Here is a 17,553-nt window from a genome sequence, read left to right as displayed (position 1 = left end):
TGGTGGGTGGAAATTCCCCTGCCCTCCACTTCCTCTCCTGGAGCTCATGTTCCCGGTGTTGATACCACAAACTCAGAAGGCAAAGCACCATTATCAGCTGTGACATCATCAGCACAGATTCTGGGCTGACCTCAACTCTGACCTCTGAGGAGGAAAATTAAAAGGCAAGTGCTCTTCCATTCCAGGCATCTCCTTTGGTGGTGCCAGAATTAAAACCCAAACCAAGGAAGGGCTAAGCAAAGTCATGCCGCTACACACAAACTATCTTCAAAATGAGGCTTAGACGTTAGCTGCCCTCCTTGGAAACTGGACTGGTAAGAATGACGCTGTTTCCTCTCCTCTGATGGCCAACAGCTTCAACTCTGGAACCTGCCCAGGCTCAGATTTTAGCTTTGTCGCTTAATGTCTGTGTAATCTTGGGTAAATTGCTTAACAATTGTGAGCCTTCGTTTCCCTATCAGTATAATGAGGATCATACTAGAGAGTACCTACTTAACAGAATTGCTAGGATTTCTTGAATTAATGTATGAAGTGCTAAGAATAGGGACTGACATACTGTTAAGTGCTCACTTTAAATTTTAGCTATTTTGATGTTCAACCATCACCCGCCTGGCCTCTTCCACGGACTACTTGTTTGCCACCGAAGGCTGTCCCCAAAATGGCCTTCCAATCAGATTGCAAGGATGTCTAGCCATAGTACCATTCTAAATTTATGGTTTGCTGACTTCTGAAACTGGAGTCTGGTAGGCAGTTTGCTGTTAAATGTATGTCACACCCTCGCCTTACCAGGGTGAAGGTCAAGTGCTTCCCTTCCACCCTTTGCACTGAAGCCTTGTCATCCTTCAGAGAAGTGCAACTACCCAGTGTGGTTCCTTTCTCAAACTCCCCATCATGCAGTTGCCCATCCCCCATCACCAAGTTTACTGGGTCATCATTTCTTTTGGGAAAGCCCATAAGGTTGTGCATTTACTATAACACTGAGCACAGACAGTTAAGAACCCACCATTAATTTCCTGCTTCTAGGAGGAGGCCTGAAGTCCATCCTTGAAGCCTGCAAAGCTCAAGGCAGCTGCACCTGATCCTGGGCTTCCTGCTCCCTTCCTTCCATCCCACTTATACGAGGCTCAGGTCTTAAGAGTTTGTAGCCACAAAACAAACTGAGGGTTGCTGGGGGGAGGGGGTTTGGGAGAAGGGGGCGGGGGTATGGATATTGGGGAGGGGAGGTGATTTGGTGAGTGCTGTGAAGTGTGTAAACCTGGTGATTCACAGACCTGTACCCCTGGGGAAAAAAAAAATTTTTAAAAAAAAAAAAAAATTAAAAAAAAAAAAAAAAAAAAGAGTTTGTAGCCTCTGGCTGCTGCTATTGGGCTGGAGAGACTAGGGTCAGAGCCACATTCCATTTGCTCTGCTGCTGGGGAAAGACCACTAGAGATCCAGTCAAGCAAAGGTAAAGAGCAGCAGGGCAATCAGTTTCGTGAGAAAACAGGTTCAGGAATGGCTTGATCAAGAGCCTCAATCCCTAAACAGCATCCACATAGTAATGATGCCACGGAATAACAGGATGTAGTACATCAACCTCCAAAAGCCAGCCACCTGCAAGAACCAGCTAATGAATTCCATCCTCAAAACAAACGTTTTCTCCCAGGTCCTGGCACACTCACCAGCTTCGCCCTAGGGAATTCAGGGCAGGAATTCTCTCCCATCTGTCCAAGGCCTGAGGCCCGCACACTTACCATTGGCGTTCTTGCCGCAGATGAGATGTTCATAGGGCTGCAGGACACCCCAGAGCTCAGCGTCGTTGTTGATGACCATCTCCAGGGCCTCGGGGGACACCTCTCCGGCCCCGGCCCCTCCGCCATCGGGGCTCTGGTTGGCCAGCACCCTGGCCCGGATCTCCTCCACCAGGTTCTCCATGCAGGCGGTGAGCGAAATGGCCGCGTACTCATGGATGCGCACGGAGATGCGGGTGTCCACCATCCAACGGAAGAAACGGCCCACCGAGAAGGTGAGGCCACAGCGCGCAGACTTGCCCCGGCGCAGCCCGTCGCCGGCGCTCATGCTGTACAGAGACAGTGCCTTGACCGCGGCCACCGCGCAGCTCTCGGCCAGCGCCCAGCTGTGCACCAGGCGCACGGCGCTCTGCACCTCGAAGCGGGTGCATTTGGCGTGCAACACGCTCAGGCGCTGCGCCTCGCGGGCCACGCGAATGAGCGCCCTGCGGAGCAGCCCCGCCAGGCGCCGCACCGCCTCGGCGGAGAATAGGGGCAGCCGCCGGCCGCCCGCGCCTTTGCGAAGCACCCGGGCCACGTCTCCCTCGGTCCAGGGGAACTCCTCCAGCTCGGGGAGGCGCGGGCAGCGCGAGAAAAGGTCGGCCACTTCGGGGTCCTCGGGCAGCACCGTGTTCACCGTGTCCCAGCTGTTGTGGCGGCTGTTCATGGAGCCGGAGTAGCACCACCAGGCCGCCCCACGGTGCTGCTGCGCCGAAGAGTTGAGCGCCTGCGAGTTGGACTTGGAGGACGAGAGGCTGAGTGAGCGGCACGAGTCCCCGGCCCCATACCCGGAGTCCAAGGTCAAGTCCTCCAGCGTCTTGAGAGTGGAGCTGTACGTCCCGGCCATGGGGAGCCTGCCGGCGGTGGCCTCGCCGAGCGAGGGGCGCTCACAACTCCATGCTCCCTTCCCCAAGTGGGCAGGAACAGGCTCTAGGCTCTCCGGGGCGCCCTCCTTCCGCTCGGCGGCCGCATCGCCCGCCCGGAGGCCGCGGGAAGGTGGGCGAGATTCTCGGCGGCCGGGGCCCCGCGCGTCCAGCGTCCGACTCGAAGCTGTCACTGGAATGGCCCCCGCCGCTCCTCCGCGGCAGCCCCCTGGTCCTCCTCAGCCTCCCGCCAGCAGAGCGTCTGTCCTCCGCAGAGAAGGAATCCCGGGAGAACAGGGCGGTGGCAGAAGGAGGAGGCGGCTCGCGGCGCCGCGCGAGTCCGGGACCAGCCGGCGAGAAAGCGCTCAGCAAACTTCTCCGCCGCGCGGGCGGCCCGCACAGCTGGGTACCCAGCCGCCGCCGGCATGCAAATAACCCGGGGAGGCTCACCAATCATCGGCCGCGACGGGCAGGGGCTGCACCAATGATCTCCTCGAGGGGCGGTCACTATGCAGATTTCACGGGGCTGCGGGTGAAACCCCGCGGCGAGGGAGGCGGGGCTGGAGGCCGAGGATCGGGTGCAGCGGCGTGGATGAAGGTGGAGGAGGGGGAAGAGCCCGCGAGCCCCCGGCAGCGCGGGGAGGTGCGAGCAGAGACCGGGAAAGGAGGGGTCGAAGCGTTAGGGTCCGGAGCTGACGATTTAACGAAAAATTTAAAGGAAAAGCCACGGTGCGCTGCCCCCTGCCCTCCGTCCAGGCACTGGGCGTTCGCAGCCCCCTTTCAAGCCCCCTTGCAGCCCAGCACCGATGCTGACTTGTGGACTGTGGTCCCAGGGTTGGGAGGAGGGGTGTGGAACAGCCGCCGAGGGGAGGAGGCACCAGCCAGGCACCGCACCTCTCTCCCGGACTTTCTGACAGGCCCCTCCCGTTTCCTGAGATGAAACTCATTTGTGTTTAATGGGAGGAGGGACGTCCTTCCTTGCTTATCCGGAATCCGTCTGGTTTTCTTTACGATGCTCTCCAGGTTCCAATCAGACCAGATCTGACGAATAGACGGGCTCCAGGAGGTCTGTGGTCCCCCTGCCTCCCCACCACGGGAAATTACGCAGTTTTCTGAGCATTAACTCTGGGGACACGGTCCTAACTTTTATCAGAGTCTCAAAAGGGCCCGTGCCTTCCGCGTTATATTTGGACAGGACGACTGGCTGTCAGGTGGAGACTTTCTGTCCGGGGTGTGTCTGAGTATGTGTGTGTGTGAAGGTGAGAAGGGTACCTAGCACTGGCCTGCGCTCCGGCACCTGGCGGCATGCACCACCTCCTGACGGTGTGCGCATGGAGGAGCCCTGCGCCCCGCCGGGACTCGGTTTCCTCCGGGGTGAAGCGAGTGCTGACCTCCAAGCAGCGCCCTTGTAAACCTGTCTCGGGCCCTGCGTCCAGAAGCGGCCAGCCAGAGCGCTGTGGTTCCAGCAGATCCACGCCCAGCCCTCTCCGTCCGCCTGCTGTCCCGCAGCTATGCACACACACGTGCTCGAACGTGCACATGCCCCCTCCGGTGCAACCGCAAAGTGAAGGAGGAGATTGTGCACCGGGTGCCCCCAAGTCAGCCTCCCCCGCTGCTGAAGGGCTCCTTTGTGCTGTATCTTACACAGTTCCAACTTCGGGCCGTGAGTTGGATACGAACTAGAAATGTCTGGTTTGTCTCTTTGCTTCTGAAATTAATGGCCCTTTCCCTGTGAAATTCCTTTTTTTTTTTTTTTTTTTTTTTTTGTGGCAGTTTGGCTTAATTTTTCCTTTCTGCGGGTTTTTATTTATGCAATATCGCCGCCTCATGGTCAGGAGAGAGAACGGAGTCCAGGGTGGAAGCAACACGAAAAACACAAGTTCGAGAGCTCAAGTTAACAGAGGACACAAGGTGTGACTACAGCGATGGAACTGAGATAAGTCAAAAGTGGGTATTGAGGTTCAACATGCCAAAAATGAAATGTGATGCAATTTTAAAACTTATTAGCGGAAATAGAATTTTAAAGCAAATGTCGCCCTCTAATGGACATTTAGAGCAAAGAAATTGCCCAAAGGTCGTTTTTATTTTTCCTCCCTGCCTTCCTCCCTCCCTTCTTCCTTCTTCCTTCTCTCCTTCTTCCCTTCCCTTCTTCCTTCTCTCTCTTTCCTTCTTTCCTTTTTTGTTGTGCACACCGTTAAGAAGCAGAGAAAATTTCTTAACTGGAAATTTAAAACAGGAACTTACTGAGTGGAAAAGTTATCTAGGAAAGAGTCGATGCCATTTATCTTATAAATGACTTGATGACATAAAAGTGTAAAGACAAACATGCCTACAGACAAATTTCAGAATCTTGTAGAGGTTAAGCCACTCGCAAATATTTGTTCTGCAAAATTCAGCCATGGAAATTACTACTGGAAAAACAATTGAGTTTCATGGATAAATAAATTACAAAGAGAGAAAGAGATGGTTAGGAACCCTATACACTAAAAAAGACTGAAGACATATCAACTAGTTAGTCATAATGTGTGGAATTTGTTTGGAATTTGATTTTTTAGAATCAATAAACTTTTGACATTATGAAACAACTGGAAATCAGGAACATCGCCCAGATCTTTGCTATTATGAAATCTCTATTACTTTTTTTATGTGGTAATGGTAGTGTGGTATGTTTATTAAATACTCTTTACTTTTAGAGCTACATAGTGCAATGTGTGTTGTAACTTTTTCATAAGATAAAGGAAGAAAATTCTTATGGGAAAATCTGGTAAAGGGACTAGAGAGTTATGAAAGTTGTCAAGATTGTAGATCTCTTGTCTTTCACATGTTCACCAAAGTCTTCTATGGCCAACTTGAGGACTGGACATACAAAGTAAACCCAGAGTGTGTCTCTTTGTGTTACATATGATGGGGGGAGAAAGAAACATAGAAGGTAAAGAGACATAGAAGAGATCGAGATAGAGAGAAAGAAACATAGAAAGATAGAGATAGAGGACAAAATACATTGAGCCATGTTAGAAATTAACCAGCTGATTGATTTCAGTTAGTCATTTGGGAAGTTGGCAAGCAGGGTGAAAAACTTTGGATCAAGAAAGAAAAGACATGGCTTCTTATACATACACGTGTGTGCTTAATTAAGGCAATCTGGTGGCAATGTGATTAATGTTAGGAATGCAAATTATATTAGAAGAAGGGGAAGTATCCTCCCAACCCAGGCCTGGCCCAAATATCATTTTTGGAGAAAAACAACTGTCATGTATCTGGACACATTAAAAAGAACATGATGAAACCATGGCAAATATTGGGAGAATTCCCAGTGGAGTGAGTAATTAAAAATCTGAGATTGCCCATGCAAAAATATATAAGGGGGGAAGCTTGAGATACAGTTTAGAAACTTTACCTTGGCTGATGTCTCATATTTTGTTATGTAGTTTCTTACGAAATCAAAATCTATCTGGAGATTAAGGGCTGAAATACTGTAGAATTTATCTTGAAAGCAAAGGGGTGGGGTGCCTGGGTGGCAGTTGAGGCTCTGCCTTCGGCTCAGGTCATGATCTTGGGGTCCTAGGATCAAGCAGCGCATGCTTCCCCCTCTCTCTCTTAGTCTGCCTCTCTGCCTACTTGTGATCTCCCTCTGTCAAATAAATAAATAAAATCTTTAAAAAAGAGAGAGAGAGAAAGCAAAGGGGTTAAAACTAACTAAACTAAGTACAGGCAGAACTCTCATATGAGAAAGGTCGCTTATGTTCTTGACTTTAGGGAGTGACCAAGTTTCAATTTAGTTTGTGGATCGTTTTTGGTAAACTCTCAATAATATTCATTGAATACTTACTGGGTCTAGACTGTGCTAGACACTACAGAGGTGCGTTAGACAAGGTTCCTGCCATTGAAAAAAAATATTCAATATGCAGAGAGACAGGCATACGAGACTAACTATTCTGCAAAATATGCTTTGCATATTTTTATTAAGGGTCACTGTCAGTTTTTTGACTCACCACACAGCTGGGTGCATGTAGAAGAGACATGACACCAACACAAGGAAGAAAATACTCCATGCAACGCAAGGAGAGCTGGAAATGGTGCCCAGCGTTATAAGAATGTGTCATGGTTAGTGGAGAAGTTTTGTGGCAGAAAATCCAGCAGAACCCTCATTCATGAAAAAGGAACCAATGTTGTGGAAACTATGAGATGATACTTCCATTCCATGCAACCCATGTTAGCCCAGTCCTGACACAGAGTTGTTGTTTCTCTCTCCCCCTTTTCTGGGCCTCATGACTAAAGAGATACACAGATCATTTGGAACAAAGAGCCCCCAAGATGACCCAGGGAAAAAAAAATCCACTTCTCCAAAGCACATTCTGCAGAATGGTGTTAGGGGTTGGTCTGTGAAACAAAGATCAGTAGTCATGTTTGGGAAATTCTGCATTCTGTTTCTCCCTCTAGTATAGTCATGAGGGACAGTATTTCCTTTCGGGCTTTTTCATATTTCCTTGAACCTAGTATATACCAGGCTTAACTCGGCAGAGAATTTCTCCTGTCCCAGGGCTGCTGCAAAAGTAACTGGAACTTTTTATTTAGCTCAAAGCAGAGAAGACAGTGACCATGTTTATGAGTTTGTTCACGCAGAGACGGTAAGGCAAGACCCTTGGAAGCAATCCAGATAAATCCCAGAACAGAGAAGCGTTTCCCACTAACCAATGTCTAAAGCTGGAGTTTAGTGACCTGTTAGACACAAATGTGATTCCAAAGGTAGGTCAAAACCTAGAGCACTGGTCCACAGGGGAAAAGGAGGTGGTGTAGGTTGGGCACTGGCGCAGGTCAAAAGGTTTACAGAGTAAACCAGATGGGGGTGGGGTGGAGTGGGGTGGGGTGGGGTGGGGTAGAGGTAGAGACTGTCTCTCCAAGTGGGGAATTCTCCTTATTAGGCAACTGGTATCAGATTTGTTAGATGCTATTAGAGATGAAACCATCAGCACGTGGGGATTAAGGGCAAGAATTTTAGTGGATGGCCTGGAACTCAGAACTACAGAGAGGACAGAAACAAGAGGACAGAAAACCAAGGAACAGCCTCATGGCGGTAATAATGCCACATCCGCACAGGTGAATATTCTGTATGTTTTTCAAAATGCACTGCCATTGTGTTCTTCTGTCCCGATATAGAGAATATCTTCGGTGAAATATGATATTCAACTCTGCAATATTTACTCAACATTCATCTTGTAACACTCATCTGGCATTCTAATTGCAAACATGAAGTCCCAGCTCCCTTTCTTGAAGGTCCTGATTCAGGAAGCCTGGAGCATGACCCAGATAAAAGTATTTTCGACAAGCATTCCCAGAATGCTAAGGCATTTGTCTCTTAAACCTCAGAGTGCCCGAGGACTGGTACAAAAATGCTTATTCTTGAGCCATACCTGCAGAGTTTCTAATTCAGTAGGTCTGGGGCTGACGAAACTTTTTTTTTTAACCTATGGGTCTCTGGTAATTGGAATGCAGAGTCTCGACGTCAGGATGTTCAGATGTTTCCAGCAGGTGGCGCTCTTGCGCGTTTTGCGAAAAATGTGTTTGTTAAATGAGATTCTTGACTTACAAACTGGATCTTTAAACAAGTTTTAAATTTCCCAAGTGGATAGATTTGGGACCAAAGATCTATTCCTATTTATGAATTCACTGCATAATCTGAAGATATTTCTGTCTTCCCTGAAGCAAGGATGCTCAATATTACAGGGGAGACTGCACATAGCTCCCAGCGCAGGGATAGACTGGAGGGAATGACCTTCAGAATTCAGGGAGTGGTCTCTTCAGCTGTTTGAAGGCTGAATTGATTTGAATACAAGGCTATGGTGGGAATATTCACTAATTTAGCACCAAAGCTTTAAAATTGAACCCCATTTTAGTCTTTTTAAAAAGCAGTCCAAAATAATCAACTTGGAATTGAAGAGCTTAGTGGGCATTAGGGATGACCCCCCTATTACAGATGAACACCAGAACACAGAAACTTTTCTTGACTCAATTTGGTCAGCAAACCAGAATCAGACACATGATTAATAACCAAGATTTGTTGACTTCCACTTGGACGATCTTAGTTAAAAACTTTTTATTTTACTGAAAATTCCAAACATAGAAAGATAGAATTTGAGAATGAACCCTCATGGACCTATAACCCAGCTTTCAGGATTATCCGTTTATGGCAGCCTTGTTTACACTGTCACCTGCTTCCCCATCTCCCAGTATCTTTAAAAGCAAATCTCAAAGTTCGTAACATTGGGTAATGTCCATGTAAATCTGTGTGCCAGGCTTATTCAGTGGTTTGAAGCAGGCTTAATAAGACCCTTTGTTGTTGTTGTTGTTAAGATTTTGTTTATTTATTTGAGAGAGAAAGAGATGGCATGAGCAGGAGGAGCAGAGGGAGAGGGAGAGAGGATCTCAAGCAGACTCCATGCTGAGTGCGGAGCCAGACACGGGGCTCAGTTGCACAATGCTGGGGTCATGATCTGAGCTGAAATCAAGAGGGAGCTACTCAACCAAGTGCTCCACCCAGATGCCCCCATAATAGGACCATTTTTTTTTTATTTTTTAAAGATTTTATTTATTTATTTGACAGAGATCACAAGTAGGCAGAGAGGCAGGCAGAGAGAGAGGTAGGGAAGCAGGCTCCCCACTGAGCAGAGAGCCTGTTTCGGGGCTCAATCCTAGCACTCTGGGATCATGACCTGAGCCAAAGGCAGAGGCTTTAACCCACTGAGCTACCCAGACGCCCCAACAGGACCAATCTTAATGTGAGACATGCTAGTTTCACATTAACAAAACATGCCCCAGGGTTTCAAATTACTGCCCCCCGATGCCAAGAAGACACTTGGAAATGTGAGTGCTACTTTAGATTGTGGGGTTTAGGGTACACTTGGTGAGGTATTACTTTCCCCTCCTATGTGAAAATAATTGTTTTCAGGATGAACAGCCACTATTAATCTGTTTTCTTAATTTCTGAATTGAAGCCAATACACTCCCCCCTTCCTTATCAAGGGGCTGTCTATTGGATTCTTAAGGGAGTAATTCTCTAATAATTATTTTTCCAGAGTGTGGATTTTGGTTTTTAAATCATCACCCTCCTCTAAGTTAGAAAAAAAAAAGTTTTTACAATTTATATTAGGAATCTAGGATAGCAACTTTATTTGTAATATTTACATGTCTTTCTTTATGTAAAATTTGCATTTGGAAAAATACAATGAAGATAAGTACTAACTATAAACCCACTAATTAACAAACTGTACAGAGTAGGAAGTAGAAGTTCTTTGCTTATTCCTTCAAGCTCACGCTCCTTAACAACTGGGCTTTCCAGAATTTTCCCTTGAGCTTCACAGACAGGTCTTCTTCTGCACACATAAACACACACAAATATGCACACTTTTTTTTCTTTTCTTAGGGATGAATTTATATTGTGCACATGTTCTGCAAGACATCGTGTGACAAGATAATGTGGACATCTTTCTGAGTTAGTAATGTATTTTACTGCAGTCTTTCAATGACAGAACAATATTCTATTGCATGGTATACCAGAATTTCTTTAGCTAGTCCTTTACTGAGGGGCTTCTCTTCTTCTTTCTTCCCTTTTCCTTCTTCCTCCTTCCCTCCTTTCCCTCCATCTCCTCACCCTTTCTCTTTCCTTCCTCCCTTTTCTCCTTCCTTCCTTCCTTCCATTTCTTCCTTTCCTCCTCTGCTGTACAAATAAAGCTAATAAACTTTCTTGTACATGACTCTTTCTCTCTTTTCAATTATTTCTATATGATAGATTCCTAGAGGTGGGATTATGGGTCACTGGGTATGCTCTTTATTTTTTTTTTTAAATATGTCACCAAATTTTCCCCCAAATGTTATACCAATTTATATGCTGCCTTCTCAAAGCCTACATATCTTCCACGCAGCGGAGTTCCTACTCAGCTTCTAAGTGAAACTTTGCCTAGTAGTCTAGCTCACATTAATTTGTAATTTACCTATCACTCATTGCCCTTGTCTGTTTCATACATGACTGTTCTTCTGAAAACAATACACTTTGCTAGAGAGATTTATGAGCAAATGATATGCCTATTTCAAATGTTACAGGGTTTCACTTCTTGGAATTTGTGGTTAGGAAATTAGTTTAGCAACAACAACAACAAAATCCATTGCTGTATTGTGATTCTAAAAAAGAAACAATGTAAATATCTAACAAGGTTTACATTTCCCTGCTTCAGACCTGGATCTGTTAATTGTCCAGAAAGTCCCAGTTCCTTTTAGTCAGGCCCCCTGGAATTATCTTCCCTGTGAAGCTTTCTATATATAATCGTCCCACACCATACCCCACACCCAACCCCACTTCAGCTGTAATCATCTCTCGTCATAGTTTGATGAGATTCCTGTTTACTGGTCTGATTTTTTCCATTTTACTGTAAGCTCCTTGAAGGCAGCAATTTTATTTCATTTAACTGTCTATTCCTGTTTCCTACTTAGCACAGGCCCAGGGAAAGCATTCCATCTTGTTGAATAGATGAACGAATGAAATTTATCATGTATGCCCAAAGTATGACTGTATTGTTTCTTGGGTATATGTCTTTTCTTTCCAACAACATTACGTAGTTTTGGAAGAAGCCCATTTTATGTTTCTTGTTCTATGCCCTTTTCTCTTCCAGAGAGTAGCACTGTTTAAACCCAGAAGAGGCACTCAATAAATATTTGTTGCATTAAAGTCAGTTGACTTACACTGAATTATGCAACATTCATTGCTCAGAAACTGAAAACTCTATCTCCTTGTGGGGCTATCCACAGTTTGCTTGTGAAGCTTGTATAGAAAAGGATTTGTAAATATACACTAAGCACTACAATTTAGAGCACTCTTTCTCCAAAGGGAAGAAGATTCAAGGTCAGGTAGATTAGCCGGGAAGAAACCAGTATTATAACAAGATACATCATTTATGACAGCAAACAGAAAAAGTCACCCCAAACACTTAGTCCATAGTTAAAAATTACTTAATAAAGTAGGTCTCCCAATTACCTACCAACCTCACTATAAAAATTCTATTTTCGGGGAGCAGGAGCATAGAGTCAACGTTCTTTCTTCTTGCTTTTAGTTAATATGACAATTATACAAAGTGATGACTCGGACTGTGGCTGCCTTCATGTCCATATTCTGGCATCTTAATGACAAGAATAAATGCCATTTGCCTCGCCCACTCATCCATGATTCTGAAATTACAAACTGCCTTCTGAAATTCTTCAGGAGTAATTGATGTAACACTGCTGATGAGGCAACCCTGCTTTGCTGGCATCTGCTCCTGCTTCTTCTTTTTTTCTTTGGACTTTATTTTCTTAGAGCATCTTTAGACTCATACCAAAAATAAGAGATAGGTACAGAGATTTCCCATAGACTCCCTGCTCCCAAATATACATGGACTCCGCATTTCCAACATCATTGCAGGGGTATATTGGTTTCAGCTCATGAACTTGCACTGAGTATCATCACCCTGAGTCCATAGTCTTCATTGGGGTTCACTCTTGGTGTTAGACATTCTGTGGGTTTGGACAAATGTATCGTGATGTGAGTCCATCACTATAACATTCTACAGGATAGCTTCACTGCCCTAAAAATGCCCTGTGTTCCACGTATTCATCTCTCCCTCCCCCATGGCAACCACTGCTCTTTCTACTGTCTTCATAGTTTTGTTTTTCCCAGAATGTCATATAGTTGGAATTCACTTTTCAAAGTGTTAAAGAGTGGAATAAGAACTTTGCCCGACTTAGTCCGGAAACTGGTGACTTGAGAGGGGCTGGTGGAACTCAGGGTATATTCTCGGGAACTATGTGTTTTCATGCTTTATGATGTGACTCCTGGGTCGTTTCTAATGTTTGATAAACTGGGATACGCTGAAGCCAGAAGAACTAGGCAAGCTGTGTTGGAATCACTGTATGATTATGCCCACATTGGACCTGCCTCGGACGCCCTGGTTCATGGACCAGGGAATCTCCTTCCTCCTTGTTCTGCTTTTCATTTTTTTTTTTTTTTAATAAGAATGTAACCCCCCCGCCTCCCAGAAAGCAAACTGCTCTTTATTTGAGCACAATTAACATGCTGACAGTCCACTGGGAGTGGATCAAGGCCACATAAAAGTTTGCAAAGCAGGAAATATACTCCTGGTTTTGACAAGCTGCAGCTAAATGTGGCCCAATGAGGATCTTGCCAAGGGAACACTTAGATAGTGTGAGTTACAAATACTGACATTAAGAAAAATAAAAGGTGGGGAGGTAGTCTACAAATTATCCCAGACAGCCTGCCATTTCAGCTTCGAGAAGACATTACATTTCAGAACTAACCATAATCTTGTGTTTTATAGCATGGTGATACCCTCCAGCCAGCCACAGGGGTAGAAGTCATTGAACTTTTACCCCTACCTGAACGTGCACCTGTGATTCAGTTTAATCAACGGCAGATAGTACTAAAACCCAAGACCACAAAACACAGCTGAGCTGGGAGGCTTATATTGTGGTCATTGTTGCTAAATTTGAAACTACAGGTGAAGTGCTTCAAATGTTACAGGGTTTACTTCTTGGAATTTGTGGTAAGGAAATTAGAATGAGCTCAAATATTTAGCAACAACAACAATCCATTGTGGTATAAATAATAATACCAGATGGGTAAAATAAATAATAGAACATCAACATAGTAGAATAATATATAACCATTTAAAATGACATAGAAATATAGCTTTTATTTTGAAATATGTTCATGATATATTAAATGAGAAAAGCAGATTATAAAACGTGTATGTTGGATGCCTGGGTGGCTCAGTTGGTTAAGAATCTGCCTTTGGCTCAGTTCATGATCCCAGGGTCCTGGGATAGAGCCCCAGATTAGGCTTCTTGCTCAGTGGGGAGCCTGCTTCTCCCTCTGCCTGCCACTCCCCCTGCTTCTGCTCTCTCTCTCAGACAAATAAATAAATAAAATCTATAAAACATGTATATTTGGATCCCATTTTTGTTTAAAAGAAAAAAAAGCTTAAAATCCTGAAGTTCTAATAATGGCTCAAGGTAGATAAAGTAGAAGGGGTTACGGTTTTTGTTTTTTTTTTTTTTTAATTTTATTTATTTATTTATTTGACAGACAAAGATCACAAGCAGGCAGAGAGGCAGGCAGAGAGAGAGGAAGGGAAGCAGGCTCCCTGCTGAGCAGAAAGCCCGATGTGGGGCTCGATCCCAGGACCCTGGGAACATGACCTGAGCCGAAGGCAGAGGCTTTAACCCACTGAGCCACCCAGGCACCCCGGGGTTACGGTTTTTAAGTAGGAGTTTTTTGTTTTTGTTTTTGTCTTTTGCTTGTCTGCGTTTAACAATCTTTCTGAATTGAGTATATATTGCTTTGTTATACCAAAACAATACATTTTGAAAATAAAGTTATAGGTCCTGACTCTATTAAGTATTACGAAAATAAATGAATGAACCAAACGTTACTTAATGTCCAGTTGTCCCCACAGAGCAATTTGTGCTAATGTGACATGTGAGAAAAATGTTTTAATAGCATATTTCACACTGCATTGTGATTTTTCTGTTTACATATCTGCCTCCCTTGCAGCCCAAGCTTTTCCAGGGCTAGGGTTATTATTATTCATCTTTAGATCCCTAGTATGTAGGTTGGGAATGTAGAGTGTGATGAGTAGATGTTGAATAACTGAGTATATAGCTCACCGAAGAATGCTGAAAGATTTCAGCTTTAGTTTCAAAGCAGGATGTTCACAATCACACCATCTGTCTTGCTCTAACTTAAGCATGTAGTGAATGTATTTTTGTTAAAATAAACTTTGATTTGAAAAAACAAACAAACAAACAGTGGCTCTCAAACCTATATGATGATCAGCAATATCCGGGAACTCTACTCTCAAACCAAATCAGAAACTGACAATAAAGAATAAAGAATCTCCAGTTGTAAACAGGGCAAAAATCCAATCCACCACAGGAGGTCCTCAAGGCAAAGTTAAGAAAAAAGGTCAGGGGCCAAGGGCTGAAGACAAATAATTTATAGAAATCACCTGTTTGTGTTGTGGGTTCTACCTCAAAGACACCATCAAGTTTGGGATCTCAAAGTATTCAGGAAAACTGCAAACATAGCAAATGATAATACTTAATCCTTTCAAGAAGGATGAAGGGATAGATGCATACTTTCATGCATATTTTCTGGAGATAAAGTGAAGTATGTTCATCAAAAGCTTTTAAAAATAGCATAACTTTTGGGGCACCTGGGTGGCTCAGTGGGTTAAGCCTCTGCCTTTGGCTCAGGTCATGATCTCAGCATCCTGGGATCAAGCCCCACATTGGGCTCTCTGCTCGGTGGGGAGCCTGCTTCCCTCTCTCTCTGCCTGCCTCTCTGCCTACTGTGATCTCTCTGTCAAATAAATAAATAAAATCTTTTTAAAAAATAAATAAAAATAGCATAACTTTTGACTTAGTAATTTCACTTCTGCAAATTTATCCTAAGGAAGCTATCGTGGATGTGCCTAAGAAAGTCACTCTAAGGATCTTGATCAAAGTTCCATGTATAATACCCAAAACAAATGAAAGAACTGTGAAAATTAGTAATGGGAAATCTCTCTGAATTGGAGTGGGGAGGTTTCAGCGTTGGGGGTGGGGGGTGGCTCTCATACCTTACCACTCAGTAGTCAAGTGTATACCCAACAGGAAGAGATAGACTTGACCCTACTTGGATTTAACCTTGCACATGGGCACTGCTCTATTGCTCCAGCTGGAGGAGGACAAGCTTTTCTTACCTCCCCATTAACAGTGCAGCCAAGGAAAAGCCACCACATCTTGAACTTCCAGTTTCCTCCAGTGGACCTTTCTTTGGTTTGTTTTAGAAAGGTTATTTATTTGAGATAAAGAGAGAGGGGAGGGGCAGAGAGAGGGGGAGAGAATCCTCAAGCAGACTTCACACTGAATGGGAGCCCAACTTGGGACTGTATCACAGAACCCTGAGCAAATGACCTCAGCAGATATCAAGAGCTGGGGTCTTAACAGACTGAGGACCCCACCCACCCAGTGGACTTAATTCATAACAGCCTTTCCAAAATTCTCCCTTTTTTCCTTAAAAAAAAAAAAAAAAAAAGCCTCTCTTTGTCCTCCCAACTTGCCTATGGTATTACTGCAGCATATTTGTCCCAGATTGCAATTCTCTTCTATTTCCCAAACAAGCCCGTCTTTTGCTGGTAAAATAACTGGCAGTGTCTGTTTCTAAGGTTAGCAGAACAAAAGAACTAAACCAAAACAAACAATATTAATGCCCAATGCCAGAGAATTGACAAGGGTAATTATGGAACACCCTCTAACAGAATACTTTGTGACAACTAAAAAGATACTGTAGGGTCATGATCCTTGGGTCCTAGGATCAAGTCCCACAACAGGCTCCTTGCTCAGTGGGGAGCCTGCTTCTCCCTCTGCCCATCCCCCCACCTATGCTCCTCCTCTCTCTCTGACAAAATCTTTAAATAAATAAATATGAAAAGATGTTCCTAATTTAATGTTAAAATTTTTAAAAGGACATAAAACAAAGCAGTATGCAAAGTAGACCTAATTTTGGTAAACAAAAATATATAGATGGATCAAATCCATAGAGTGGTTGCATCTGAAGGAGGGAGATTAGGGATTGCTAGAAGTTTCTTTGGTTTCTTTGTCTTTTCTGAGTTCTTCGTAGTAAACCTCTATTGCTTTTATAGTAAGGGAAAAAAAAAAGAAAATGAAGACTTTGACAAAAACACATATATTAAAGCCTAAAATCAGTAAGATCAGAGGAGAAAAGGCTCTAATTTTGGAAGCCAGCTCTTACGTACCATTTACTATAAACTGCATATCAAGTTATTATATACCAGAGAGAATCTGCCTTGCCCTGTGGAAATTGGCTTTGAGAGTTACCTGGGGTTAAGAACAGTGGGTGAAATTTATCTCTCAGTGTCTTCTACCCTACTTGGCTGGCTTGCTAAATTTAGTGACTTCCCCTGATGATTGATACTAAAGGTTTACTCTAAATGTCTGGAGAGGGGCACCAGAGTGGCTCAGTGGTTTGGGCTGCTGCCTTCGACTCGGGTCATGATCTCAGGGTCCTGGGATCGAGCCCCGAATCGGGCTCTCTGCTCCGCAGGAAGCCTGCTTCCCTCTCTCTCTCTCTCTCTCTGCCTGCCTCTCTGCCTATTTGTGATCTCTGTCTGTCAAATAAATAAATAAAATCTTTTAAAAAAATAAATAAATGTCTGGAGATAGATTTCTACTATGTTAAAGCCTAATTATCTTATTCATTTAAGCAGGTGGCTTTATACTTGGCAACTGCTAGCCCATCTTCAGAAACCAATCAATGCTAACACGATAAAGGGCCCAAGTGTGTTGGCGATGTGTCACACTTCAAGGCAACCTATACCTATAAATGGAGGTCTTCTAGAAATTACTCCTCAAGCCAAAGAATTCGTCATTCTTATAGTAGATGTTTTGGACATTGCAGGTGAGATATTTCAGGCATTCATAGCTGAACTGGCTGAACAACTGCTGTTTAACCCTCTTAGCTCCTGCCAACTTCCCTAACAAGGCTGCAAGAGCTAAATACTCCCCAGCCTCCTTGCCTCTGAGGGTAGCCATGTGGCACAGTTCTAGCCAACGAGATGGAGTTTGTAGAGGGCTAGGGAAGAAAACTTATTTTCTGATGCTTGCATACCCTCTAGAGCCTCCTCCTGCCCCATACTAGGTGCCTTCAACTTCGTGCCTAGAGCCATTTTAGTTATTGGTGGCTGGCAGGACAAGTTCAGAAGAATCTTGAAGATGTTGGCCCAGAAATTACTGAACCACTGAACCAGCACCAGCAGCTGCCCGTATCCAGATCTTTTTTTTCTTTTTTTTTAAATGTGTGAAAAATAGTCTCCGTG

General features: G+C 44.5%; 1 protein-coding gene across 1 annotated transcript in view; it reads right to left on the bottom strand.

The window, feature by feature from the left end:
• ABTB2 (ankyrin repeat and BTB domain containing 2) overlaps positions 1-3,024 on the bottom strand; it is a 174,230-nt gene extending 171,206 nt beyond the window's left edge. Inside the window, exon 1 of the mRNA XM_059405999.1 lies at positions 1,734-3,024. Within this exon, the coding sequence (XP_059261982.1) occupies positions 1,734-2,616 (883 nt within the window). The 5' untranslated portion in view covers positions 2,617-3,024. The remainder of the gene's footprint in view (positions 1-1,733) is intronic.
• Between the last annotated feature and the right edge of the window lie 14,529 nt (positions 3,025-17,553).

This window comes from Mustela nigripes, chromosome 1 (assembly GCF_022355385.1).
Source record: "Mustela nigripes isolate SB6536 chromosome 1, MUSNIG.SB6536, whole genome shotgun sequence".
Taxonomy (NCBI): Eukaryota; Metazoa; Chordata; class Mammalia; order Carnivora; family Mustelidae; genus Mustela; species Mustela nigripes.
This window is presented reverse-complemented; position numbering and strand designations above follow the sequence as displayed.